The 27174-nt window shown below is 41.9% G+C and overlaps 5 protein-coding genes and 2 non-coding genes across 9 annotated transcripts; 3 read left to right on the top strand and 4 right to left on the bottom strand.

Annotated features, from left to right (window-relative positions):
- Positions 1-21: 21 nt before the first annotated feature.
- On the top strand, positions 22-6207 carry lmnl3 (lamin L3; the record flags this gene model as incomplete). The annotated part of the gene is made up of 11 exons (XM_008310708.3): positions 22-359; positions 1196-1352; positions 2175-2300; positions 2395-2565; positions 2810-2935; positions 3087-3307; positions 3406-3625; positions 4153-4260; positions 4370-4483; positions 4744-4848; positions 5852-6207. Coding segments are annotated over 11 exons (1722 nt in total), but the record flags the coding sequence as incomplete, so codon positions are not given.
- Positions 6208-6325: 118 nt separating this feature from the next.
- LOC103379226 (E3 ubiquitin-protein ligase MARCH3-like) lies at positions 6326-11766 on the bottom strand. Of its 3 annotated transcripts, XM_025055782.1 has the most exons (6): positions 11609-11759; positions 11350-11497; positions 9920-10110; positions 9424-9631; positions 8344-8550; positions 6326-7615 (listed from the first exon to the last, which is right to left on the bottom strand). In XM_025055782.1, the coding sequence occupies exons 3-6, from the start codon at positions 10084-10086 to the stop codon at positions 7457-7459; spliced, it is 741 nt and encodes a 246-aa protein (XP_024911550.1). In that variant the 5' UTR covers positions 10087-10110; positions 11350-11497; positions 11609-11759; the 3' UTR covers positions 6326-7456. The 3 variants fall into 3 exon arrangements, with proteins under 3 accessions (XP_024911550.1, XP_024911551.1, XP_016887886.1); XM_025055783.1 differs by having other exon boundaries at positions 9424-9628; positions 11350-11766; XM_017032397.2 differs by having other exon boundaries at positions 11350-11764.
- On the bottom strand, positions 6741-6812 carry trnaq-uug (transfer RNA glutamine (anticodon UUG)). The gene has a single exon. It is a non-coding gene; the product is annotated as a tRNA-Gln (tRNA).
- Positions 11767-12416: 650 nt separating the features above from the next.
- Positions 12417-12488, bottom strand: trnaq-uug (transfer RNA glutamine (anticodon UUG)). The gene has a single exon. It is a non-coding gene; the product is annotated as a tRNA-Gln (tRNA).
- A 1042-nt stretch (positions 12489-13530) lies between these two features.
- LOC103379227 (gap junction delta-3 protein-like) lies at positions 13531-16418 on the top strand. The gene has a single exon (XM_025055778.1). The coding sequence runs from the start codon at positions 14336-14338 to the stop codon at positions 15554-15556; it is 1221 nt and encodes a 406-aa protein (XP_024911546.1). The 5' UTR covers positions 13531-14335; the 3' UTR covers positions 15557-16418.
- A 397-nt stretch (positions 16419-16815) lies between these two features.
- dis3l (DIS3 like exosome 3'-5' exoribonuclease) lies at positions 16816-23400 on the top strand. Its single transcript, XM_008310694.3, has 18 exons — positions 16816-17046; positions 17745-17898; positions 18120-18248; positions 18357-18492; positions 18653-18820; positions 18972-19050; positions 19147-19323; positions 19623-19792; positions 19878-20039; positions 20141-20391; positions 20505-20597; positions 20778-21066; positions 21212-21447; positions 21522-21676; positions 21764-21936; positions 22018-22163; positions 22389-22560; positions 22670-23400. Exons 1-18 carry the CDS (start codon positions 16917-16919, stop codon positions 22991-22993), a joined length of 3144 nt encoding a protein of 1047 aa, XP_008308916.1. The 5' UTR covers positions 16816-16916; the 3' UTR covers positions 22994-23400.
- tipin (timeless interacting protein) lies at positions 23259-26909 on the bottom strand. The gene is made up of 8 exons (XM_008310693.3): positions 26833-26909; positions 26018-26156; positions 25800-25893; positions 25467-25542; positions 25252-25374; positions 25104-25167; positions 24683-24916; positions 23259-24117 (listed from the first exon to the last, which is right to left on the bottom strand). Exons 2-8 carry the CDS (start codon positions 26142-26144, stop codon positions 23714-23716), a joined length of 1122 nt encoding a protein of 373 aa, XP_008308915.1. The 5' UTR covers positions 26145-26156; positions 26833-26909; the 3' UTR covers positions 23259-23713.
- Between the last annotated feature and the right edge of the window lie 265 nt (positions 26910-27174).

Here is a 27174-nt window from a genome sequence, read left to right as displayed (position 1 = left end):
CCCCGCCCCCGCGCGCCGCCCCCCGACACCCCCCCCCCCCCCGCCCCCGCCGCTACCTCCGCCTATAGCCCCAACACTTTGCTACGCAAACACGAGAAGGATGAGCTGCGGCAGCTCAACGACCGCCTCGCTAACTACATCCAGCGGGTCCAGGAGCTGGAAAGCGAGCGGGCCTCCGTGCTGCTCCAGCTGGAGGAGAAAGATGACTCTAAAAGCCGGGAGATGGGCAACGTCCGGCGGCTGTACGAGGAGGAATTGGCCGATGTCAGGAAGTCCCTGGACGGCGTGGCCGCAGACTGGGCCCGTCTGCAGATCGACCACGGGAATCTGTGTGAGGATTACCAAAAACTTCAGGCCAGGTACGGCTGCTCGAGCACCGCAGGTGCACTAAGGTCGTTGATCAAACGTGTATAAAAAAATATGTTAGATTTGATTCTGATTACACACACCTGGTTGACTAACATTAAAATATTTACAATTTATAATATAAACACCCTTTACATTTTGAAGGGACTCAAAGGTCAATTTATTATTGTTGGTGAAGCAGCAGGTCACAACAGTGTCATATTAAAAACAAAATGTCATTTTTAAAAAGATTAAAAACAACCACAAAGTACATACTAAAATGTAATAAAATCCCACTTTTGTGACAACTTTAACTGAAACTAAAAGTAAACAAAAATCAGAATTTTCTTTAGGATGCAATTCATTAAAACCAAATATTAAGGTGCAGTGATGAGGCCCTGTATGATATATTGCAGGAAAAAGAGAAACAAAATCAAAAACATGTACAAGATTCATAAAATTCTCTTTTATAAAAAAAAAACATGGCATCGTTTCTGAAGCTTGGCTTAAACCTGCTTGATCATCCAATCAGCATGCAGTAAATCTGCAGCATCATCATGTGCTGCCTTTTCTGTCAGTCAGTTAAGTAAACACTGATTGTGTTGCTTTACTGTACAGTATCATTGTTAGTGACCTTTGTTGTGAGTGTACAGTGGAGTGGTGGTTAGCACTGATGCTTCGCAGCTAGAAGGTCAACAGTTGATAATAGAGTTGAAGCCATTGATCGTTCTGTGGTGACACTGACGATAACGGCCTGTCACGCCCCTGGGCGGACGACCTCGGCCTGACGTCAGCTCCTCCACTCCTCCAGGTTCTCTTCTTCTCATGTTATTGTGCACTTCCTCTGTAGACACCAGAAGAAGGAGAGCGATCTGGCGAACACGGTGTCTCAGTGGAAGAGAGTCGAGGCCTCCCTGACCGCCAAGGATGCCGAGTGTTCTAAGCTCCTGTCTGACAACAGGAGGCTTCAAGATGACGTCGCTGACCTGCAGGGTCAGCTGGAGAACGTACGTGCTACAGCAAACGTTTTTGACTCGGGAAACGTGGCTATTGCAGTGAAAAGGCAGAAGTGTAATGATAATATAATTAAATTATATAATTTGGAAAAGTTTGGCGGCCGGATTAAAAAGCTGAACGGGTCACATTTGGCCAACCAACAACAAGGACACAATCTGAAATATTTTAACTTTAGCATACATTAAAGTTAGCAGGGGCCACGCACAGCTTTTAGCCGAGTGGTTCTCAAAGTGGGGGGCGCAGTTTGAAATATGTGCTGCTTTGTAATTTTATTTATCAACGAGACAAGTTCAACGCAGTTTTTTAAGAACTGGGAGGTGGGAGGGTATGACACCAGAGGGCGGGAAAAGGAAAAGGAAAGAGGGTGAGAAACAAAGTGAACCTTGTTGAGGTCAAATCAGGATGGACCTTTTATCTCATGTGAAGAGATCAAAGGACAGCAGTTTGGCTTGAAGATAGGTGACGTCAACTTCACCAAACTCGACGTGAATTCAGATAAACGCAGCTGCCAACTGGCCTAAAACCAATGACAGAAAGAGTAAGAAGGATTTTCTTTCTCTCACTCCTTCATTCCACTGATCCAGTCTGTTGGTATGAACAGCGCCCTCTGTGTGAAAGTGTGGCTCTCAAACCATTAAACCATTGTCATTCACCCTTTAATTTTGTATTACTTAAAAGGACACAAAGTTCATACAAATGTTACCTGGACCAAATTAAAAAAAGAAAATCCATAATTTAAGATTTTTGGGTTGAAATGTTAACTGCATGTGTTTCTTGGAGTTGTGTGTTTGAGGAGATTCCTGTGTGTCCAGGTAGAGAGCGTTCTGTCTGATGCCAAAAACCAACTGGGCTCTGAAATCTTGAGGAGGGTGGACATGGAGAACCAGGTGCAGACACTCAGGGAACAGCTGGAACTCCAGAGGAACATCAGTGAGCAGGTGAGCCCAAACACCGACCAACAGCTCCATGTTTGAGCCAAGGTTTTGGTTTTTGTTTTTTTAATTAAATGTTGTTTTTGGCCGCACTTTATAGGAGATCCTGGAGATCCGCAGTCGTCACAACAGCCGCCTGGTGGAGGTGGACTCAGGGAGACGGAGGGAGTTTGAGAGTAAACTCGCTCAGTCCATTCAGCAGCTTCGCCAGGAGCACGAGTCTCAGATGCAGCAATACAAGGAGGAGATCGAGAAGACCTTCAGTTCAAAGGTAACAGCATGGCATTATGGGAATGACTTCACAACTGTAGGTGATCTATTTCACATTTCCATTCATTATTTCTAAACCTGTTTCAACTGCTAGTTGTCCCACATCGATTGGTCAGCAGGTCTGACCACAACTGGTAATTTTTGTGGATGTTTACGATTTGTTGGTGGGTTAGTGTCAGCCTGCACCGCAGTTCAAAATATTTGATAAATACCACACTGAACATGGAACCTTCTGTGTGCACCAGTTGGAGAATGCGCAGCAGGCTGCGCTGGAGAAGAGCGACGTCATGTTGTCCACCAGAGACGAGCTGGAGTCCACCAAAGTCAGAGTGGAGGCCATCAGCCTTCAGCTGCAGCAGTGCCAGAAAGACGTGAGTCCAGATCAGAATTCATTCACTTTCCATCAGCCGTGTAGTAGATACAGGACCAGTATGACAACGCTATCGCTTGTACCGTTAATTTAAATATTTACTGTTGGTGCTGATATGTATGTCGATGTTCTTCTTCCTCCTCCTCTGTCAGAAAACCACTCTGGAGGACCGGGCCAAGGAGCTGGAGAGGACTCGGGACAGGGAGCGGGAGCTTTGGCAGCAGAAAATGAACCAGAAAGAGCAGGAGCTGCTGAAAACGAGGAGCCAAATGTTCAGCCAGCTGGAGGACTACGAGAACCTGCTGGACGTCAAACTGGCTCTGGACATGGAGATCAACGCCTACAGGAAGATGCTGGAGGTGGAGGAGCAGAGGTGTGGCACACGCTTGATCAAAGATCAGGCCGTTTGGTTCTGGGTCTCCAAAAAAAATAAAAATAAATTAAAGAAGCATCTGGATTTCTGTCCCTCAGGTTGCAGTTGTCTCCCAGTCCCCCGAGGCAAACCACTGTCTCGCGGACACACGAACACAGCAGCCACAAAGTCAGAGGCAAGAAACGAAAATACGAGGGATCGACTGGCAGCTCACCAGCCTGTAAGGCCTCCAGTCGATCCACTATCCACAGCACAGTGAGCCTCGCGGAGGCGGACGTGGAGGGGAAGTACGTCATGCTAAAGAACAATTCTGAAGAGGTAACTTTTCACCTTCGTATTTGGTTTTGTTTTAGCATTTTTTGTCAACAACAGTCACCTCGGAATAAAGAATAAAACAGGAAATGAATAAAGAGTTTTAATGGAGAGTTTAATTGAAAGTTGTCATCGAAGTTTAACTAAAGCTCCCAGTCTTACACACAGCAACACAAGCATTTGTCTGAACGAGAGCAGGTTACATTTTCAGTCTGCTGGATACATTTGTGTATCTACAAGAAACAGGGAGTATGTGCATGCAATTGTCAAGGTCTTACATGAACTGGAGAGCAGGTCAGGCTGGTCGTTTCTGTGTTTTTTCATTGACTACGTGAGTTTCAGTACGAGTCAAATGGTTGATAATAGCACAAAATATAATTTTATCATTTTAACCATTGGATACAAAACTTATCAAAGCTGTCTGTCGTTTCTCTGCGCTCACCTGTGGAGCCTCAGCTCCTGCATCTTCTACTTGTATCTGGTATCTAAATATAACCAACATTAACATCATTATCTCCATCTCCACGTTTTAGGAGCAGCCCCTCGGTGGTTGGACGGTTCGTAGGATTTATCCCGACTCTGGGAACATCTCCTTCCACATCCCCTCGTCCTGTGTCCTGGCTGCTGGACAGACGCTCACTGTCAGTACGGTACAACCAGCTGTAGACGACACCGACTGCAGGTGGAGAGGATATTGATCAGAATGTGTTTGTGTGTGTGTGTGTGTGTGTCTCCACCTTCTACTGTCAGATCTGGGCCGCAGGAGCGCAGACGCAGGCTGCATCTGGAGACATGGTTCTTCAGGGCCACAGGAGCTGGGGCCCCAACTCCGTTAGGGTTGTCCTCCTCAATGCTAACCAGGAGGTCAGTGGCTGGAGCTAAGCTCACAGGAAGCACCTTGTAAACACACGTCTAAATGATGTCAGAAATGTTTATTTAAAGGAAGTGTTTTGACTTGATGTGAAGTGATGTTAGTTATACAACACAGTCAGTAAACCAGACTGAGTGCTCCAAAAAATGATGGCTGCAGTGACAACAATGAAGGCAGTAGGGTTTACTTGACAAATGGTCAACATTCAAAATGTATATTTATTTCTATTTCATGTGTTTTTCCTCCTTTTCAGGAAATAGATGACCTCTGCATGCCGGTCAGAGACGACGAGGAGAGTGAACTGGAGTTCCATGAAGAAATCCTCACAGGCAGTTCTATCCAACATTTAAGGAGACAGGTAAATGTACCAAGTTAAACCTCACAAAAATTAACCTGAGGATTGTTACAGTTTGATAATAACTGTTTAATAATCTCATACAGTAAAGTGTAAAATGTTTCCTGAAGTTATAAAGGTCAAGATTATCCTCTCACTTTGTTTCTTGCTCACATTGAAGCCCAAGAAAAAGAAGAAGAAATGTTGTTCTGTGTCTTGAGCACAGAGCAGACTGTAGGTGAGGTCCTCTATCAGGCAGCAGTGTCTGCCATGGTTTGTGTAGTGCATGTTGTGTTTGCTGTCATTATACTGTACATACAGAAAAGCATGTTTTTAATCATTTGATGCCATTTCAGATACGCTCCCTTTTTTATTTGTAAAGGCACATTTGTACAGACATATTTCTCGCTGTTTGACATACGATTCTTACCATTTAGATTTTTGTTGTTCAAAGTTCAAATTCCACCATATAGTCTTTTTATGCTTCAGTTACACTGGGACAATTAAAGCAAAAATGGTTCTATGTTAGCCAAAAAAATGAAGCATCTGAAACGACAACAAAGATTAGCCCTGAAAAAGATAAAGCCTGAAAGAAAAAAAATGCTAAAACATAACTATAAAGTAGCTGCAAAGTTTAAAATATGGTCTGGAATCCAGAATGTATATTTATCCAAAACGTCAACAATATACAAACAATTTTTAATAGGATGAATAAGGGAAAAGATTTGTTTACTTTTAGTAACAATTAGTTAACCATATCACTAAAGCTAAAATAACATAAAAATAAACAAAATGCACTTTACACATTAATCACAAAGTACATTAGCAGGGCAACAAATCGTACCTCTACTTGCTTTCACTAGCTAACCCACTGATCTATAGCCACACATGCTAACTTCATGTATAACCACGACACCGCTGTTACTGTTGGCTGTTGAATCGCGCTCCTTGCGTCGATCTTCCCAGACTGACCTCAGCATGTGGATTATGATTTTCACATTTAATTTTTTTTTTGTTTTTTTTCCAGGAACTATCTAAGGAGGCCAGCTGTGCCGTCATGTGATCGCTCATTCGGCTCCTGCTGCTCTTCACGTCTTCGGCCTTGATCTGCTTTGATCCATTTAATGTCTTTTACACATGACCACAGACACACTGACGTATTAATGTAAGGGCCAGATGCTGGGACACCTCACAGTAGCAGTATTGCACCTCAGTATTCCTTTAAATGCCAGATTACAGACGATTACATGTGATCATAGATATAATTTAAATGTGTTTTGACAAATAAAATAATTAAATAATAAAGTTTTCTTAACAAACAGTAAAATGATAGATTTGAGTGTGTATGTGTGTGTGAAGGTGTGCATTAAAGTTTTTAACCTCTTCATTTCCACTTCTGGCATTGATCTTTTCATCCCAGTCTATACAGTAGTGACTGTTACAGTGTGGTTGATATTAAATACAAACAACAGCTGATCAGGCTTTCTTTAAACTTCCAGACTTCATGTTCTTCAGACTACTTCATATATTGTAACAAATCTTAGAGAGTTAGTTTGAATGTTTTGATGTGAAGAAAAGGGCATCCAGTCATTTGTCAGTCATTGTCGTAAATGTGCATACTTACAATTTACAATTTCTTACTTTAATAACAATATATTCATCGAAAGTCAAAAAATTGTACAAAAAAAGGTAATACAGTATATCAGTGTTTAAAATCACAAATTAAGCTATAAAACCTAAATATATTTACAATGGTTTACTTATCTTTATTTATAGGATTGAAATAACAGTTCATAGAAACAAAGCTGTAGCCTGTACAAAATGTTGTTCTAACCCTTAAATTACAACTGTGATAAATACATTGTTTTTATGGAACTATTTTTAACACAGTTTAATCCAAGAAGAAGAAGTTTGTATGGTTCCACTGAGATTTGAACTCAGATCACTGGATTCAAAGTCCAGAGTGCTAACCATTACACCATGGAACCACTTCCTGTCGGGTTAATCCCTGTACATCACTCACTTATAAACATGTCTGAAACCGATACTGAAACTTGGGGTATCTGGCGATACCAACAATTCTGTTGCTCAGATGAGAGATAGGATGATATTAAATATTAGCTTGTTTTTTTATGTTCAGTCCTGACATTTTGATCAATATGAGACCAATACCGATCTTGAGTATCGGCTCGAGTCACTCCAACTTATACATAATAGTCCGTATTTCATATTTAGCCAGGGTTATCCCACTCTTTCATGGTGGGAAGTGCTGCTCTGGTCTGTGTAATAACGATTATATCATCGCAAAAACACAGATGTAAAAACCTCTTTTATGCCTTAATGCTATTGTGATTAGTTTGGTTTCATGCTTTCTTTCTTGTCTGCAGTGTTTCTAGTCACACCCCAGGTCCCATGTCACTGTATTTATTAATCTACACTGATTGTCGTTCAGGGGAGGAGCAGGGATGGGTTCCCTGGGTTTGATTCTTCCTCCTTCCAGTCACCAGACCTTTAATGAATGGCACAGGTCACAGTTGATTCCCCACTTCTATGATACCCATGACAGTCAGGACTGTGTGAAGAAAGGAAGTCATTGCAGTAACCACAGTTCCACAGTCCTCTGTGACAGTGTTCACACCACAGTGTCTTTGTCAGGAGCTTTACTCAGGCTGCTGATGGACACACTCTGGTGTTTGTGGCTGCCGTGTCCAGGTGAAGGAACATGTAGTCGAACCCTCTGGCCCGTCTTCTTCCATGTCATGAACAGATGCATGTGATAACGCGCAGAAACCTGAGAGAGAGAGACGTTGAGCTCAAATTAATTAGAAAAATCTGAGTTTTAGTTTTGGGTTGTTTTTTTTTTAAATATATGAAAATTATATAAATGTTTAAAGATGGACTCTCTCAGATATTTTTAATAACCTCTAACAGGATAAGCAGGAGAAAATCCTTGCATGTTTGTTGGATGTCCTTCTGACCACGTTGTTGCCCTCTGACCCTGGAACTCATTCATTCATTCTTCTTCTACAACTTAATCCTTCTCAGGGTCACCGAGGGTCTGCAGCTAATCCCAGCAGTCATCAGGCAAAGGCCAAGTTTAGAGCCATCAACCATTCACACATAGACTCCACTGGTCAACTTGAAGTGTATCCAGAATATTTAAAAGAAATATTTATTATTATAAAACATGAACCAAACATGAGATTGAATTTAAATAACATTTTTGCTGGTGAAAAACATTAACTACTGTAGTAATAAAAGGTGATGATGATATTATTATATATTATAAGTCCAACACACTAGCCTTCAGTATTTAGTATGACACTCAATACATCAAGATTTAGGTTGACATGTTGATTTGGCTTTTCCTTAATTTTTGTAAATATTACATTTAAAAAATGAAGCCAATCCTCATTGGCTATCTACCTGCAGATTATGTGTGCAATGACCACATGTGACTTACTGTCATATTTCTCTGGTCACTGACTCATTATGCTGAGTAAATAACTGTTGACGTACCACAGTCCAGAATACGTAGATGGTGAACAGAGCCAGCGTGAGGACCAGCAGCCCCACAGCCTCCATGCCTTTGGTATAGTACAGGTCCATGGCTCCCTGAACACAGAGCCATCCTGACAGACTGGCCAGAGGTGTGATGAACAGGAAACACACAGCATCACCGCACAGTGTCCTCCTCTGCTGCTGCATGGCCGGAGCGCACAGCCACTGCAGGGAAGAACAAGAAAGAAAATCCTGGTTAACATTTTTACTGATGTTGTACTGATGTGACCTAAAAATAGTTTGGAAGACAAAGTGAAAGTGAATTATTGTCATTTTGATACAGCACTTCACACAATAAAATGTGACCTCTGCATTTAACCCAGACGGCTGCATATAAACATAGTATAATTGTATGAACATTTATATTGAGTTTTTACAAAATATGCACCTTACCTGTCAGTCACTCCTGATTTATACTTTAATTTTTATTTGGACAATATCGGCATATTGGATATCGGCAAAAAGTTTCCTAGTATTTTCCTTTATTTTTTTAAATTTCTATCTCAGTTTTTTTTCTTTTAACTGTTAACTATTTTAATTATGATACAAGTCAAAAGAAGATTCCATCTTCTTTGATTATAATTAAGATACAAGTCAAAAGAAGATTCCATCTTGTCCACTCTGAGTTAACAGTTAGCTGACCTTGACATCATGCCCGTGGGCTTCAAATGTGCCAAACATGGTATCCACTAACTGTCTATACATGGTTCCAGTTCTCATGTGCACATGTTCAGCCATGCTGGACTCACTGCTGACTGTGTCGTCTACCTGGCAGGGCTTAATCAGCAGATTACAGCACAGGCAAACAGAAAAAAAAAACAGAGTTCCAGTCCTGTCCTCAGCCCAGCAGCGTGAGGAGGAAACACCATCTAATCTGGCTCTCCAGCTAAGTGGCTTTAACAGTACGACAGATCCAGCTAAGAGCAGCAGGTCCATAAGCATGAGGCTTATCCATCTGACTCTGCCTCGCGTTTCATTTCAAATATATCTACATTTAAAAAAAACAATAGATCTGTATGAATATTGGTGAATAATTACCTCAGTGAGAGGTTTGGGTAATCGCTCCAGTGCAAATTGGTGGCGACAGAGTTCACAGTGGCCCATGTTGGAGGTGGTGAGCCACTGCTCCAGGCAGGTCCGGTGAACCGTGGCCAGGCTGCCGGAGCACTCACAGGGGGACAGCAGCTCTCCACAGGACTGGTCTTCATGACAGATCCTGCAGAACAGCTCCTCCAGACAGACACTGCTGCACGAGAGACAGCGCTTCAGTGAGCTCGATTTATCTTTATTTAGTATTAGTGAATTTATACATCAGTGGCAAAGAGCGACAAGAGGCAAAAATGCATTTGCTATTTATAGATATAAAAAATTATACATGCAGACCAATTAAGTAAAATAGAAACAAACAAACAAAGTTAGTTTTGCTCTTGGATCTGGACCGCAGACAGGCCAGAGAAATTTGTGGTTTGTACCGAATGAAGCAAAAAAAGTATAATTGTATGAACATTTAGTTTTTACAAAATATGCACCTTACCTGTCATTCACTGCCAATTGTTTCCCCTTAGACATTTCTGGCTCAGTTCCTGTTACTTCCTGTTTCCTGCTGTTCTCCTCACTTCCTAACTTGCCTTCACCCACAGGGCTCAGCACCGCGGGGCTGCAGGGTTCCTCTGCTGTCATGTCTACCACGTGAGGAGCCATCCATTCATGTGAGAAACATCACATCTGTTGGTTAAAGGAGAAGAATGAGAGAAAAACAGTGAGGAATAGAATTTCCATATTTAGGCTAATGTGTAGCATTAGCTCCTGGTCCTAGAGCAGGGTTCACTGAAGAGTCTTGATGAAATGTGTCTTGTCGAGGAGCAGCTGGCTGCCGTCCATGTGTCTGAGAGCAGCAGCGAGGCTGGAAACCTCTCTATCAGGTCGCCCTGACGGAAGTGCGTGCTTACATGATACTGCAAATGCTCTGGGAGTGTGTGCTCGTACTTTTAGTTATCATCGAGGACATTGACCTTGCTTGGTGTATATTCTTAGAATAAAATGATTTTAAAGATTCACATCAAACATTTGAGCCTAAATAAACTTGACATCAATTATATTATTATATTTTACGTTTCCAACGTATCACTTAAATTGTTGATTTTTTTTTGCACAGGTTTATGTTTTCCATTTCTGGCTTTTTGAAAGACTTGTGTTACATGACAATGTGTTACATTGTCTTTAAATGGCAGGTCTACAGCGCAAATCAAGCTTGAGTTGAATTGTAATTGCAAGTTGTTGAGTTACAAACCATCCTTGTGAAAAAAAGTTGTTGAGTTACAAACCATCCTTGTTTGAAGCGTTGCTTCATGTTCAGTTAATGCCTAATCCTGACAGCTAAACATGTTAGCATTAACCTGCTGCAGGAGGAACCTCCCAGGATGTTCCCTTTTTATGTAACTTTCTGCTCCTATTTTTTCCCAAACATTTCAGTGTTTTTGCAGGTATCATTATCTTTTCCATTTGTGCTAAATAAATATCACGCCTCTCCTCCGTATAAAAATGACTTTTTTCTACTGCTCTGTTTACTGCTAAATTAAAATAAACTAGACTCATTATTTTTAAGGCATTTTATTTGTTTAACAGCGTTATTTGTAAATAAGTCATCAAAAATGCATTATTTTTCATTATCAAAAACACATTTACAAAGAGTGAGTCTAATGAAACTCGTTTTTTATACGTATTTTTGTTGCATCACAGACTTGAGTTTCACTTCACTGCCATCACTTTTCTAACTAAAAAAATACTGCACAGAACACACTGAGGAGGAAAATACATCTTTTTTTTAACATAAAATCCATTTGTGTTCATGGCAATAAACAAGCTCATTACTAACACGGTGGCAAAACAAGCACACACAAATAATACAAGCCAACACCAACATCTCTAACATTACAACAGATTCATCTCATTTAGTTCACTCACCATCTGCTTTTCATCCTCTTAAACTCCCAGGTGTCACTCAGGTGTCTTCACTCCTGTGCAGTAACAGACATCCTTTTCCTCCAGTCCTGACCACAGACTGTGGAGAGTTGACGCTCCTGCTCCTAAGGCTGCCAGCAGATTAGTGCGGCTGAGACAGCGGGTGAGAATAGTGAGGGATTAGACGGAAGGGAAAGTAAGGGTCTGCCCAGACGAATGGAAATCACATCAGAGTGAGTAACACCAACAACAGGAGCAGCACCTCAACAACATCCCCTCCTAATCCTGTTAGAGGTTGGCACGGCAGACAGACAGACAGGCAGGCAGAGGCAGCACTGCTCCTATGGTAATGTCGGCCGGAGCTGCTCCCACGCCGGAGAGACACGAGGCTTTGATGTGAAATGTTATTCTGTATCATGGACTCATTGAATCTGCTATAAAGCATCATGGAAAAACACTGTTGTTAATGTTTAATGCTTTACACTGAGCCACAGTGTGTGTGTCCAGGTCACATTATCTGCAGCAGTTAATAATTAGGCAACTGAGCTGTCTTGGTTTGATGAAGATGTTTCTACTCTTCATCCAAGAAGCTTCTGCTTGTCTCAGTACTGTTATAGTAAAACAAGGGGGGACAAACCCTCAACCAACACTCACCCAATGGCAGGATGTCATGTATGATGTTATATATGTAATATCAAGTATTACATATTATGTATAATGTGTATAGACTAACTTTCGTAGGGTTCTCATAGATCTGACTCATGATTCTGGCCTTGATTTTCAAGCTGTTCATTGTTCTATAAAAAATATAAAAATCATGTTTAATTAAGTTATACAGTTATAATGTTGTCGATGTACAAAAGGTCAGCTGACATTTGAAGACTGGGAGACCACTGTTGACTGTTAGATGAGGGAACCACCATCCATTTTATGTTGAAATGGTAGTGATTCTATACATAACTAGTATAGTTTTTTTAAAGCTCTGTTGTCATTTAAAGATTTCTCATTAAGACATAGCATTTTTTTTCTTTTTGCAAAAGAGAGACACCAATTAACCCTTTTTAATTTTCAGGTTCCACCGAGATTTGAACTCGGATCGCTGGAGTCAAAGTCCAGAGTGCTGACCGTTACACCATGGAACCTCTGCTCTGTCTGATGGTTGATCTAGTTCACTGCTGATTCAGAAAATGTTTCTCTACTAAGTTTGGACATGGGGCTAACTAACACTGGCAGCGTCCAGGCGCTGAGGTAAAAGTACTGTTAGAAAAGAATTCATCCAAAAGTTGAAGTTCCTTTCAGGCACTGTTTCATTCTAATCTCTCATTAATCCTGTCTGGTTATTCATTCCCAGACTGCACAGACCAAAACACTGAGAATTCTTTAATGAAAAAACTGAAAGGGTGGATAATTCCTTAGACAGTGGCGGGACAGCGGTGTTCAGAGCCCCAGACAGGCTGGATGAACACATACATACAGGACGCCGTCACGCTGTCAAGAAGAAAAGCCATTTCCTCCACTGTGTGTTGCTGCTGGCTGGTTGGATTCTGCCTCAGGCTTCAGGTCTGGGTTGGCTAGTGTTGTGTCTGGACCTTAGTGATGGTCTACTTAAAACTAGCAATACTCTTGCTTCCCCCACCTCTGCTTGGCTTTGTTAAATTTGGACAGGGCCCCTCTCTAATCCTGCTTAGGGCAGGAGCGAGGGGCCATTCTATCGATCCATCGCTTCATCAAGTCCCAAAATGGCCTTTAAAAGATGTTAATCCAGTGTGTGCCTGAGTCTAAATCGATAGCAGACAAAAACACCGTAGGAGCCTGTCTGGACGTCTACTCAGGTGTGAAGCGCTTCATGATTTACCTTTACAACCTCATCATGGGGCAAAACCTTATCTTTGGAATGGTAGTTATGTCAGAAAAAGAAAAAAAAAGAACCTCTGTGGACATTAGCAAGTCATAACAAAATACATTTTCAATAGAATCAGTTGGGTTTAGTTAGTTAGTTAGTCCTGTGATCAAGCCACAACACAGAGACAGAATAAAGCCCTACTCTACTCTACTCTTAAGCTTGACTCTTAAAGGATTCTTAAAGCTGTGGGCTTTTTACATGTAAGTTTCAAGGCTACAGTAAAAGCATCTATTCAAGTCATAAATAGAAAGTCAGCAGAGCAGAGAGAGAGAGAGAGAGAGACTTGGACTTGCGTTGTTTGATGTTAGAGTCGGGGTCACCAAGGGTCTTATCTGAAGAACAGGAAGAGTTGATGCTGGGAGACCTTTCAAGAGTCTTTTTTTAAAACACTGATAAGAGGACTTGCCAAGTGGCTGCAGAGGAGCAGTCAAAACAAGCCTCACAAGACACAAGGATCCACTGGTGGTTAGTCAGTATTTAGGTTTTTACAAAAACTGCTTTTTAAATATGATTTCCTGCAATGTGCCCCCAGGAGGCGCCTCATTGGCCTTCGTGTAGAACTGCTTCTCCATCAAAAAAGGGGAAGATTTGCTTTCAGAGAACTAATCACTGAAGAATGTTAATCAGTCTTCATTATCAGCAGGTCCTCAGTTAAGGCAGGAGGATGTCTCTTGGTTTTAAAATGGATCCTACAAACAGGAGAGAGGTTTCTGTAGTGAGTGAGTCACGTCAAGTGGCCGTTCTTATCTGTAAAAGATGGGATGGCTCGCTCTTACAGTGCTGTCACTATTCTCAAGGCACGAAGGGCAAGACGAGACATTTGGGCAGAGTCGGTAAACGACAGCTTAGGACAATAGGAGCGAAGCAAAAGTTGCTAATCTAAAGAACGAGCGACATGTGGGTATAAATGAAGAACCAAGACCAAACGGAAGAGGTCCGTGTTCACACCTTCCGCTGGAGTTTTTAAGGTTTTATCAAGCTCAGTAGAGTGGAGTTTCCTGGAGAAGAGGTGGATCAGTCCACAGCAGACTGCTTCACTCAAGGCACTTCGTCCCTCCTCGAGGCAGCCAGCAGCCACAGGCCACCATGACGGAGTGGACTCTGCTCAAACGTCTCCTGGATGCTGTCCACCAGCATTCCACCATGATCGGCCGTCTCTGGCTGACTGTCATGGTTATCTTCCGGCTACTCATTGTGGCCGTTGCGACCGAGGACGTGTACACGGACGAACAGGAAATGTTTGTTTGCAACACCTTACAGCCCGGATGCTCCACTGTCTGCTACGATGCTTTTGCACCAATCTCACAACCACGTTTTTGGGTGTTTCACATCATCAGTGTCTCAACGCCGTCCCTTTGCTTCATCATCTACACATGGCACAACCTCTCTAAACAGCCCAACAACACCAACGCACCTCCAAGACTGGGACAAGGGCTGGGAGATTCTTCTCGGCCGACAGAACCTGGTGTAGGACGTAACGGTGGTCGGGAGGCTTATGATCGGAGCTGTGACTCCGACAGCTGCTCCATCCGCTCCCATAAGCATTTGGGTCACAGCCTGGCTGATGTACTGGAGGGTGTCACCACACAGAACCTCCAGAGGGGGGACCTCAAGAACATAGTTTCCTTGAGCCAGGTCCAGGCTGGCGTCATAAGAGAGGGAAATGCAGAGGGTCACATAGTCTCTGGGGGGGTTTTGTCCAAATGCTACATCTTTCACGTGTGTTTACGTGCTGTCCTGGAGGTGGGCTTCGTCCTGGCTCAGTGGAAGCTGTTTGGATTCCAGGTGCCTGTCCACTTCCTTTGTACCTCATCCCCCTGTAGCCAACCGGTGGACTGCTACGTCTCTAGGCCCACAGAGAAAACTATATTTTTGTGCTTTATGTTTTGCGTGGGGATTTTCTGTATCCTTCTGAACCTCCTGGAGCTCAACCACTTGGGTTGGAAGAAGATCCGACAGGTAGTGAAGCTGAGGGAACAGAGAACATGGGGGGTTTATAAAGGGTTAAGGGAGGGGTATGAAGCCTTTCCTCCTGATAGTCCTTCCCTTACATCCTCATTAGGCTTCAGAGATGGGACCAGCACCACAACTTCTCTCCCCAATTTGGACCTCGTAATGGATCATCAACCGATGTGGATATGTACCGGAAACTGTGGTGTTACAAGGGGACCTGAAGAGGGCAAAGACATTCAAAACGACAACCAGCAACCAAAAAGACATGATTCACATAAAGGAGAGAAGCAGCCTGTAAAGAATAAGAGGGAGACCAGAGGGTCAAAGCAGAGGAGTGCCCAGATCTGGATTTAGACTGTCATCTAGAGGAGTGGCGTTGAAGAAGATGAACTTTTTAACTCCTGCAGGTCAAACTTGGAGTTCCTGCAGAGTTGTTTGTTCAAAGACAATATAGTGTTTGAGTGACTTCTCCTTGACTACACTGTTGCAGTGCCACCTATTAGCCTTATCTATAAAACTGTGTGAGTTTCTGTGAAAGTAAATTGTTATTTTAGTGTGGTTGTGTGAACTGTTGCCTTCATCCACTGTGCATGCCCGTAGAACACACTGTTCTCTGAGGAGGCAATATTTTATACATTACGCAGTTTAATTCAGGGGCAAATTAATAAAAATTCATTACGCAGGGTTAAAATGTCCTCATATAGATTGACATATTCAGTACTCTGGTGAATGCCTTGTCTTCTCCCCCTCCTGTGCTCTTCCTGTATCATTCTGCAATTGTTAATTAAAGGTTTACATATTGAGAATATTGATGAGAATTAATATTTGGAACAAAGACGGTGTATTTAAAATGAAGGCCTTGGAAACTGAGCACTAACTCATCACATTGAATTCATTGCAGACATTTTGCTCATGATGCTTCATAGGTTTAATAATAGCCTTCAGTTATATCAACCACTGCGGCTGGATTCAATCTGTCAACAGTGTCTCTCCTGTGCATTACCACGATGTCTGTCACACACAGCATTCCTGGGAGACAAGCATGACTGAACACTATATTACACAATACTGAGGACTTTTTACTGGAATGTTGTGATACAACAGACTACCCTGTAGTGAGTAACGTTGTTTTTTATCTTAATGTAGTTGGATTCGTCTTAAGTCAGACATTTGACCCAACTTGGGTGACTGTAAGTGTTTACCAATAAAAAGATTTAATGACAAAAACGTATTATTGGATGTGTGTCACTTTACAATTTACGGTATGTCCCTAAAAAGAGAGAGTGTAATCATATCTGACATTTAAAGAAGCCATAGGAATAGTCTAGAAGTATGTTAACATTCAGCAATGAATTTGCACATTTATTGTTGCTGTAGTTAATATTATCATTTACAAGCATATTTTGCTTTTTACTTTTGTAATAGACGGTGTATTCTGTCATATTCTGTTTTATTGGTCAGTTTTGACACAAAAAATATGCAGTATACAGTCATTGTTGTTGTTGTTTTGTTGTTATACTGACCTTACTTAGAATGGTGAAAAAAAAAAGTGTTTTTAACCTCCCGTACAGAAGGTGGCAATATTGCGTCAATTTGGCTGCCGGTCACGAGCGTTTGGAAAACAACATGGCGAAGAAGGAGTTTGTTTACAGGTGCTTCCTTTGATTTGTGACAAACATTGTTGACTTTCTAGGCTCTTCTGTGGCGTGTAAAGATGATAAGGACAGAGAAGATCCTCCATTTAAAAAACAACCGAGGACGGAGGCTCCGTGTGGTCCGGGAACATTATCTTCGGGAGGAAGTTCCCTGTTACAGCAGTGTGTGTCAGGCGGGATGTCCCAACGGTACTGTTTTCACTGAGCTGCCTCAAAATCAACACAACACTGAGTATATGTATATATACATAGTAGTAGCGGCACAACCCTCTTTTACTCTTTTTTTTAAAAATATTTTTATAATGCAAAAGATAACGTTTACGTAACTTCCATATTGTTAGCTATTGCTTTGTCTCGGTTTTCAAAAAGAATGAGAATGGGAATTTCGGATTTTTTATATATTTAGCCAACCGTGAACACAATGAAAACAAATTTTCGGCTTAGTCTGAACCTCTTGCACAGGTTATTGGGATCATGCATCCCTGTACTATCGCTGCCTCTCCCGTCAACCTAGCACTTACTTTGCCCTTATTTCTAGTCGTCTTCTGTTGCTGTTTTTCTGTTTCTATTCTTCCTTACACACTGCGCTCACTCGCACAGTCCCTCCAGAACACATTCGTTTTTTAAGCAATAATGTGTTCTGTGGGCCATTTTCAACTTTAACTCGAATTTTAAGTGACCGACAAGTTTTGACGTGCAGAAATTCAAAGTGACTTGTAAAGGGTCCGTGAAGCTGTTTAAATAGGTTTTAATCTTTGGCATAGTGATTTGTTAGAGCTAAATTTAAACATGTACCAAATCATAATGTGCTTATTTTTCAACTTTAACTCGAATTAACTCGAAAACATGTACCAAATCATAATGTGCTTAATCTGTGTTAAAACCAGGTGGTAAGGTTTTGCCAGGAGATCTGACCCACTATGTTGTGCCTGATGTCGGAGTGGGGGTTGACTACCTGGAAATCCTGGAGTTCCAAGAGATGCAGGGAATCATCTTCACCCAGACAGTCTGTCAGGCTGTTCAGCACAGCAAAGGACGAAGGTGAACTCCCCACTAATGAAACACTTCCACAGAAATCCTGTAGTGTTTTTGTAATTTATAATCTCTCTTGGACAAAGATAGATATGTATACCTTTAGTTTTCTGAAAGTCAAAATGATGCCTGCTGTAGTTTGTACATTTAAAAATGATTTATGGTTTAGAAGAAGCAATCAGAAGCTAGACTTTCTCTGAAAACCTTTTTATTTTTGTTTTTCTCTGTAGACAATACAACCGTCTGAGGAACCTGTTAAAAGACCCTCGCCATGACTGTGTTCTGTTCTCCAACGAGTTCCAGGAGTACTCTTATTGTCCACGAGAAAAGGGCGAGAGCCAGGAAGAATGGCAGACAAGGTTAGAAATCGCCATCTTTTATTTAAAAAGTCTTGCTTTCTTTATGGTCTTTATGTTTTAAACACAGCAAATAATAAATATGATTGTGTATACCTTGTGTATTTACAGGTGTGTGTACTCTGCAGCTGTGTGGTACCATAACCATTTGGCCGGCCTAATGGATATAGTGATGATCACTCAGGACCAGGACACTGTGACTGAGTACAGCAGTCTTAACTCTGGAGTTTATGTCGTCTCAGTTCAGGTACATCACAGTTTTTAACAAAATTATATGAATCTATGAAACCAGTAGTTATAGGTTACCCCAAGTTTCACAAAGTCATTACAATTTCCCTAACGGTTAGCCCATCACCAGGTGATAAGAGAATAAGGAATGTAATATTTACTTTTTTTTTCCCTGACAGGATTATCTTAAGAACTTCTGGCCTGACCTGCAAGGGGCCCATGAGCTTTACGCCTCTATTTCTCTGGCACTGCAAGTAAAGGAAAGCGAAGGCAAAGAGGAAGAGTATCGTGACCATCTCCCGGCTGAGGTCTTGGACGCAGGAATCAAGTCTGGACGCTACATTCAGGTACATCAGAAATTACATTTTCATTATTTTTGTCTCAGATGGAGGACAAAGCTGTGACTGTCTAGTTTCCAGTGTCTCTCTCGTGTAACTTTAACATTGTGATAAGAAACACCTGCCTCTGAGACAAGTATATGTTGCCTCTAACCCTCAGGGTACTTTAAATGTCAGCAAGCACCGAGCGCAGACTGAAGCCTTCGTCATGTTGGAGGGTTTTTCAAACAAAAGCTCAGGTGGAATTTCTTTGGAAACTTTCTCAGTCTTATCCAATCTGTTTCATATTTATACAGTATGTGTATATATATATAATTTTCTTTCCTTTGCCTCAGATATTGGTTGGTGCGTGTTAGTGCACGGTGATAAGGCTCGTAACAGAGCCGTGCACGGCGACATTGTTGTGGTGGAGTTGCTGCCGAAGAGTGAGTGGAAAGGGAAGGTCACAGCCCTGACCGAAGGTCAAGGGGAGGAGAAGAGTGGAGAGGATGAGCGTAAACCCATGGCCACAGGTGGGATGTTTTAATGTGACTTAAGGCTCACCTCTGCTTAAATATATAAATGGTTAGATTTACAGTCTCTTATTTATATTTGCAGCAGATTTTTTGCAAACGTTCCTGACAAGAAACTACTCTTACTTTAATAACCCATTGTTTTTAATCCAGAAAATAGCAATTTCACTCTTTTTTCACTGCTGTTCAAATGCAGTGATCTTTTAACTTTTAGATAAACTGCATCACAATAAAAGGAACATAAAACATTAATGTACCATTAATGTAATTAATGTACCTACTGTTGACAAACATTCTAGGTCGTGTGGTGGGGGTCCAGCAGAGGAACTGGAGAGACTACGTGGTGACCGTTCCTCCCAGGGAGGGGCCTCAGGCTCAGAGCAGGAACTTTCAGCGCATCCTGACTGTTCCCTGGGATCATCGAATACCAAAGATCCGTATCAGCACACAGCAGGCAGACACTCTACAGGTGGGGGTTACCTCACGCTGTCAATCATGTAAAACCACAAAGTTAAAACATATTTAGCTAATCTGCTTATTTACGTTGGACTCAGGATCACAGAGTGGTGGTGCGCATTGACTCATGGGAAACCTCGTCTCTTTATCCCAACGGCCACACTGTGCGGGTTCTGGGTCGGGCGGGTGAACTGGACACTGAGGTCCAAACGATAGTTGTTGAGAACTCCATCAGTGTTCCTCCTTTCTCAGATGCACAGGTAAACGCAACCTTTATATATACATATATATATGTAATATCAACATCATTAATATTGTGGGACTTCTAGCTGTGTTTTGGTTTGACTCTGTGTGTCTTCAGCTCAGGGAGATGCCATTGAACTCGGCTGAAAACCCATGGACAGTAGACCCTGCCCAGGTAGAGGCACGTCTGGACATCAGGCAGAGTCACCTGGTTTTCAGCATCGACCCCAAAGGTTGTGAGGACGTAGACGACACATTGTCAGTGCGCTGCCTGGCAGACGGGAAGCTGTTTGAACTGGGCGTCCACATCGCTGATGTCACCCACTTTGTCAAAGAGGGATCACTCACAGATCTGGAAGCACGCAGCAGGTAATAAACAAACTGTGGTGGTGCTACATAAATCTGCAGCTGCTCCTGGATCTGATGGAGTCAACATAGGAAGTGAAAATAAACTCAGCAGGTTTTTTCTGTACCCACTTCAGGGCAACAACCTACTACCTGGCAGACCGAAGGTATGACATGTTGCCTGCTGTTCTGAGTTCAGATCTCTGCTCCCTGCTGGGTGGAGTTGACAGGTCAGTAAACATAATACATTTAATGTTTTTCAATGCCAAAAAAAAAGCTTTGTGATGAACTGCCCTAATTTAATGTTTCTGTTTTTCAACGCCAAAAAAAAGCTTTGTGATGAACTGCCCTATGTTTTTCAATGCCAAAAAAAAGCTTTGCGATGAACTCCCCTTTAATCTTCAATCCAGATATGCAATGAGTGTAATATGGGAGCTGGACGCTCACACCCTTGCTGTCAACAAAGTGTGGTACGGTCGCACCATCATCCGCTCCTCCTACCAGCTCCACTATGAGCTGGCCCAGGCGTTGTTAAATGGAGAGCAGGTGCCGGTACCTGAACTGGCCCAGGTCAGCCCTGAGCAGAAGGACAGTCGACTGGCAGAGCTCACGCAGGCTCTGGAAACGCTCACCTTTATCGCCAGACATCTGCGGGCGCAGCGAGACAGAGGAGGAGCGCTGGAGCTGGAGGGGGTGGAGGTACGGAGTTCTGTTTCTGTGATTATATTAATGATGTTTTCTTTCACCTAGTATTTGGAGCTAGTTCTCTGTTAGACTGTCTCTCTTGTAAAATAAAAGTGTCCTTCAATGGAGTGAAAGACCTTTTTTTTTTTTTCATTCTTAGGTTCGTGCTAAGCTTGACGAGCAGAAAAACATCACTGCGCTTGTTCCCCGTCAGCCACTAGAGGTCCACGAGACCGTGGCCGAGTGTATGATCTACGCCAACCACTGGGTGGCTCGTAAAATCCAAGAGACGTTTCCTCACCAGGCTCTGCTGAGGCGGCACCCTCCACCCAGGCAGGAGTTCTTCAGCCAGCTGGTGGAGAGTGCGAAGGCCAGAGGATTCAACATCGACACCACGTAATTCAGTTAAAATCTCCCTCCTTTTTTTTACAATTCCTCATCTCCAATCTTAATACGAGTCCACTCTTTAGGACCAACAAGACTTTGGCCGACTCTCTGGAACGAGCTGTGGACCCCGAGGACTCTCTGGTGAATAGGCTGCTGAGGATGATGACCACCCAGGCCATGTCAGAGGCGCTGTACTTCTCTACTGGTGCTCTGACTGTGCCTGAGTTCTATCATTATGGTACATTTCACAGTAAAGATAAGCAGCATAGAATTCCCCTGTTTATTTCATTTGTATAAAAATGAAAAATTTGTTTGTTTTTTTCAGGCCTGGCTCTGGACTGTTACACACATTTCACTTCACCCATTCGACGCTACGCAGACATGGTGGTTCACCGCCTTCTTACTGCAGCCATCGCTGAAGAAAAAGCATTGTCAAAAATGTTAGCCAGCAACAAGGAAGTGGAGCAAATGAGTCAGCACATCAACAAGAAGAACAGGGTGAGCGCTGCTCTGTGATTTGTTTTTTTCCCCTCCTGACCATCATGAAACAAACACCTGACCTCCTTCTGACCTCCACAGGCAGCTAAGCGAGCTCAGAAGTTGTCAACAGAGTTGTTTCAATGTCTCTTCTTCAAAGACAGAGACCCTCAGTCTGACCCACACTGCATGGCCGACGGCATCATCTACTCCATCAGAGACGACGGCGTCTTGGTCTTTGTACCAGAGTAAGTCACAATACAAGACACACTCATAACAGCTGATCTTCGCTGCGGTTTGCTAACATTCCAGTGTTTTTGTTCTTTTTGCAAATCTTTTAAATTTATTTCTGTCATCTATTCATCATTGATGTTACTCTAGTAAAGATACATTTAAAGCATCTAAAGTTGTAACAAATACTTCATAATTCAGCAGCTTCCCTCACAGCACTAAGATTTATGTGCTTTGCTCAGGTACGGCATAAAGGCTCCGGTTTATCTGAAGAACAGAGAGGGGCAGGTCGTGATGGTCCAACAGGACGGCAGCTGTGAGCGGACGAGTGGCACCATTCGCAGACACAGAGACCACATCAGCACGACTTCCGCCTGTGGCACGTCTACCTTTAGACTGTTTGACCACATCACTGTGAGAAACTAGTCTATTACATCATTCATCAGACAAAAAGCCCAACTTCTTTACTACTGATCCATAGGTGGATTTTTAATTAAATGATGTCATCATCTTCCTTCCACAGGTTCGTATTTCCGTCAGCTCGTCACACTGCCACGCTGATCGCATACATCTGGAGATTATCAGCAACAAACCGTACCAGAGCTCTCAGCCTGCACAACCACACACTGAGGCCCGCTGTCAGCTGGTGCGGGAGGTGGTGCGTTTGGCCGAGGAGGCGCATCAGCAGGCCCAACAGAAGGAGGCTCGTCGCTCCAAATTTTCCAGGGAGGAGAGGGAATTCTGCCAAAGCAAGACTCCGAATCTGTATTCACTGCTGGAGGAGGTGCGAGAGCTGGCACTGATGGACCTAGAGATGGTTGGTCAGGTCTGTGCGACAACAGCATAGATCAGAAACTGAGGGATTCATTTTTAATTTACAAGACTCCTGAACTGGATTGCCTCTGGAGAAGAAGCTGCAGCTTAGAGTTTTTCAACAGCAATTTCACTCATTAACCGAAGCAGCAGTGAATTAGCGAAGAGAGATTTTTCCTACAGGCAGGAATTATTATTATTACAAAAGGAATTATTTTATCATTAGTCTTTAGAGGAATCTTAAGCTCCTGAATGATGGCTGTTAAATTGTTAAACAAAATTAAAAAGTGACACTAGGGTTTTTTATTATGTTATTTATTTGACAAACAAAAACTGATCATAACAATAACATGGTGTCGCTGACAAAGAAGTAAAATTAAATTTCCAATAGCTTTGAATTTCAAAGCAATGTGTGACTGACTGGACCAACCAAAAAATATAAATTTTACAAAAAAATGTATGTAAAGAAACCATGTTTCGTAGTACTTGGATGGAGACAGTCTGACATGTCATTTAAAGATGTGATAATGGTCCAGTTTATAGACATTCATTTTTAAACCTAACAACAAACACTATAATTAGAATCGTATTCCGTTGTAAAGCTGCTGGATACATGTCAGAGAAAATGTAATGACAAATATTCAACAGTATCAGTTTTAGACAAACAAACAGGAAACAACAAATACGAAAAAGATCTAGATGTGTCTCCAGATGGTTCTCTCGCCAAATGAGCTGCTGCTTCGATTTAAAGGATTTATGACGCAGTCATTTCCTCATCTTGTTCTTCCCCATTTTGAGTCGACTCGGACGAAACTATGGCATCTTGTTGAGGAGTATGTATAGAAGTCTCCTGCTCCCCTGGCTCCTCCACCTCCTTCAGCTGAGTGAAATCAGCCAAAGTCTTTTCAAGTTTGCACTCGGAGGGCGACTGTGTCACAGACTCAGGTTCCTCTGACTCCTGTTTCTCCTCCTCTTCCTCCTGGTGGAGTTCAGATTTATCTAAAGGGTCAGAGTCTTTGTGAGGAGATAGTCCGGTTGGCTTGGGGACTGACACCAGCTCCTCCTCCAACTCCATCTGGTTGTTTAAATCTGTGAGGACATTTTCAGAGGAGGACATGGGCTCCTCGGCTGTTGACGGAAAACTACTGTTCTGAGAGTCTGAAGTGAGGGGAAAGAAAATGGATTACACTGCAGTTCCTGCAAAACTATGACTTTTTTTTTTACAATAAAAAATATCTATCTTTGTGTATATACTCTGATAAAGAAACAGTTTCAATTCTCCAATGTGGCTGCAAGGACATGCAGATGGTTAATTTAGTAAAGCAATACTTTTTAATGATTTAAAGTTTTAAAAAAGGTTTTTGTTTAGATCTGATATGAATGTTATATTCTTTTAATGTATACATTCTTAACTTACCTTAACATTTTAATTAACAAAAAATAGCTGTTTTTATGGCTAAACAAAAACAAATATACATATAGTTTGTGGGCTTAAAGTGCCCTCAAACCGATTCTTGACATTGCCATCTGCTTTCCTTTGGTTTTAAAAAGTATTTTTATTATTGACCAGCTTTGGGCCAGATATAAGGGGTTTGTGGGCTTAAAGTGCCCTCAAACCAGGAGTTTGAGAACCCGCTTTAAACCAATAATAGTGGTGCTGCTTATTTTAAATGTGTTTTGCTACAAAATAATGAAATCACTGATGTACAAAATCACCTCTCACCTGTTAACGGCTGCTGACAACGAGACATCCTCTTCTCCAGTGCTCGCTGTCTGTTCAGCTCCATGCGTCTGCGCTGCTCCTCAGTCAAGGAAGGAACAACAGGAGACGGAGTTGGTGGAGCAGCAGCTACAGGTGTGGAATAGATCGGCCTTGGTGCTTCGTTTACGAAGCTGACTTCGCCAAACGGGTCGGCATCTTCAAACACGCGTGGCTCAGGTTGATCTGTGTCTTCACCTGAGATGAAACAAAATCCATTTTGTACATACAGTTGTAGATGCAGATGAAGGACACATCAAAATCCATTCAGTTGTAGATGCAGATGAAGGACACATCTTCAGCCCATACTCTTACACTACATTTGTCTACATTTCTGTTTTTATCTGAACGTATTCAGGAGCAGTAAATGTGTTAAGTCTCTCACCATCTTTACCAATGAAATCCTCATGTGTCAGTGGCATGTCCAGACGGATCCGTTTAAGACAAGTCTGTAAATGCAGACAAGTTATTTTATAATCAGTAGTTCTGGTAATGTTCCCCGAAAAAACCTTGGACCAGCATTGTCATCCAACCTGCACTTCCTTCTTTGCTCCAAGTTTCTCCACTTTGTCGATGAAGTCTTCAAACTGTAACTTTGGGTACAACCTGTGAGCCCAATTCTCCATCTTCTGCATCAACAGCCGCAGGTCTGCTGCCTGGTACAAACACACAGACGTTTGGTTAAAAAAAATGTTCCAAATGAAAATATGAAGCTATAGCAGTTTATGGTCTGCAATTTATTTTTTACCTCATGTCCTTTCCCTTTAAAGTGGACATTGTCAAACATAGTTCTCAGAGACGGAAGTCCTCTGTCAGAGATCAGTCTGAAGGAAAGTGTCACATTATATTAAAACTGTTGTACTTGAACATAGAGTGGTCCAGTTAAACAGCCTTGACTATTATATCACTGGATCTAACTAGTTATTCTAATAACTGACTAAGAACATGTCCGTGAGCAAATACGGAATACTGCAAAGTCAAGTACCTGTGAGAGTCCAGTTTGGTCTATTATATCACTGGATCTAACAGGTATTCTAATAACTGACTAAGAACAAATACGGAATACTGCGACGTCAAGTACCTGTGAGAGTCCAGTTTGGGCTGCGGCCGTCTCACTACTTTTCTTTTGGCAACAGGAACATCAGCCAGTTTGGACACGTCACCACCTTCATCATCTGTATTAACGTAACAGCAGGAAGAACAAAAGACAATTATCATTGTAAACTGCAGTCCCACCAGTATGTGACCAATCAACATTTTCTAATTAGAAACACACCACACACACAGACGACATCTCACCGTTTAACATTAGGTCTCCCTCATCCTGTCCTGTCTGACCCGGGGAGTGAGGAGGTGGGAGTGGAAACAGCGCTTCATCCTCAGAACCCTCGTTGTCAGAAATGTTATGACGGATTCTTTTAACCATTGTGAGAAAATTCTGAAAAACAGTTAGGTTACCTTAGACAAGGTCTTTCTGAATATGACCACCTTAATTTTTATTCAATATTATCTTTTGGCAGCATTTATGGTTGTATGGTTGTGTGGTATAAATAAAATGTAATTGTAAAATATTTTAAAATGTATAACGTTCTTGTGTTTTTTCTTCTTCTTAAAAACAACTAGTTTTCTCAGTCTGAGTTCCAGTTCTGCCCTAACCAATATGGCGACGATGTTGACATAATCACGACTGCGGCGTTTCCTAGTTGGATGACAACTTCCGCCACTGGAAGGCGGTAAAATTAACCAACGCGGTATCCAACAAAAACGTATGTAAAACTGAATTTGTATTACTTTACGAAAGTCACATGAACTTGGCGAAACTACAGCTTTCAATATATCTCTCTTTCAATAATTGTAAACTAATTCAAAGTTAATCTTTAGCATCGACGATGCTCTCGTATACTCCTTTGTAAACTAATTCAAAAGTAGCATCGACGATGCTCTCGTATACTCCACTATAGCGCGAGAAGATGCTATATAAACAACCATGAAAGGTATAACTGATGTCAGTGGGGCAACCTCACATTAACATTAACCCAAGACTCACAAGTCATCAACCTCATTGATTTATACAGAGTGTTACTTTTTAATGTTAAGTTAATATGCAGCCATACCTGATATAAACAGTCCGTACGCGCTGAAGTTGACGTTGCAGCTGTGTTTAAGAAAAAAAGTTAGGATAACATCCGGTGTGTAAGAAAAAAAAGTTAGGATAACATCCGGTGTGAAGGGGGAAAAAAACTATTTTCCAAAATAAAATCTACTTGGAATATCTTCAAACTGCGTTAAAATGACTTCATACAATAATTCATAATAGTAATAAACTAATCACACTTATTATTACTACCGCTAATATTATTACTAATAATAATAATAATAATGTTATGTTACATCAGATGATTTACATGCTGTATCTGCAGATTTTTCTTTCTTTTTAAAATCAGCATTTAATTGTC

This window comes from Cynoglossus semilaevis, chromosome 5 (genome assembly GCF_000523025.1).
Source record: "Cynoglossus semilaevis isolate Cse_v1.0 chromosome 5, Cse_v1.0, whole genome shotgun sequence".
Taxonomy (NCBI): domain Eukaryota; kingdom Metazoa; phylum Chordata; class Actinopteri; order Pleuronectiformes; family Cynoglossidae; genus Cynoglossus; species Cynoglossus semilaevis.
The sequence above is the reverse complement of the archived record's forward strand: the minus strand, read 5'-3'. Positions and strand labels throughout refer to the sequence as shown.

Excerpts from the sequence above, each read along its gene's own strand:
- LOC103379227 (XM_025055778.1), top strand. The coding sequence starts at position 14,336 with ATGACGGAGTGGACTCTGCTCAAACGTCTCCTGGATGCTGTCCACCAG.
- tipin (XM_008310693.3), bottom strand. The coding sequence starts at position 26,144 with ATGGTTAAAAGAATCCGTCATAACATTTCTGACAACGAGGGTTCTGAG. Across the intron at positions 25,894-26,017 it reads GGGAGACCTAATGTTAAACG|ATGATGAAGGTGGTGACGTG; the intron begins GTGAGATGTCGT and ends ACGTTAATACAG. Across the intron at positions 25,375-25,466 it reads TTAAAGGGAAAGGACATGAG|GCAGCAGACCTGCGGCTGTT; the intron begins GTAAAAAATAAA and ends TGTTTGTACCAG.
- dis3l (XM_008310694.3), top strand. The coding sequence starts at position 16,917 with ATGATAAGGACAGAGAAGATCCTCCATTTAAAAAACAACCGAGGACGG. Across the intron at positions 20,598-20,777 it reads CTGCTGGGTGGAGTTGACAG|ATATGCAATGAGTGTAATAT; the intron begins GTCAGTAAACAT and ends TCTTCAATCCAG. Across the intron at positions 21,067-21,211 it reads TGGAGCTGGAGGGGGTGGAG|GTTCGTGCTAAGCTTGACGA; the intron begins GTACGGAGTTCT and ends TTTCATTCTTAG.
- LOC103379226 (XM_017032397.2), bottom strand. The coding sequence starts at position 10,086 with ATGGCTCCTCACGTGGTAGACATGACAGCAGAGGAACCCTGCAGCCCC. Across the intron at positions 8,551-9,423 it reads TACCCAAACCTCTCACTGAG|TGGCTGTGCGCTCCGGCCAT; the intron begins GTAATTATTCAC and ends TCTTCCCTGCAG. Across the intron at positions 7,616-8,343 it reads TCTACGTATTCTGGACTGTG|GTTTCTGCGCGTTATCACAT; the intron begins GTACGTCAACAG and ends TCTCTCTCTCAG.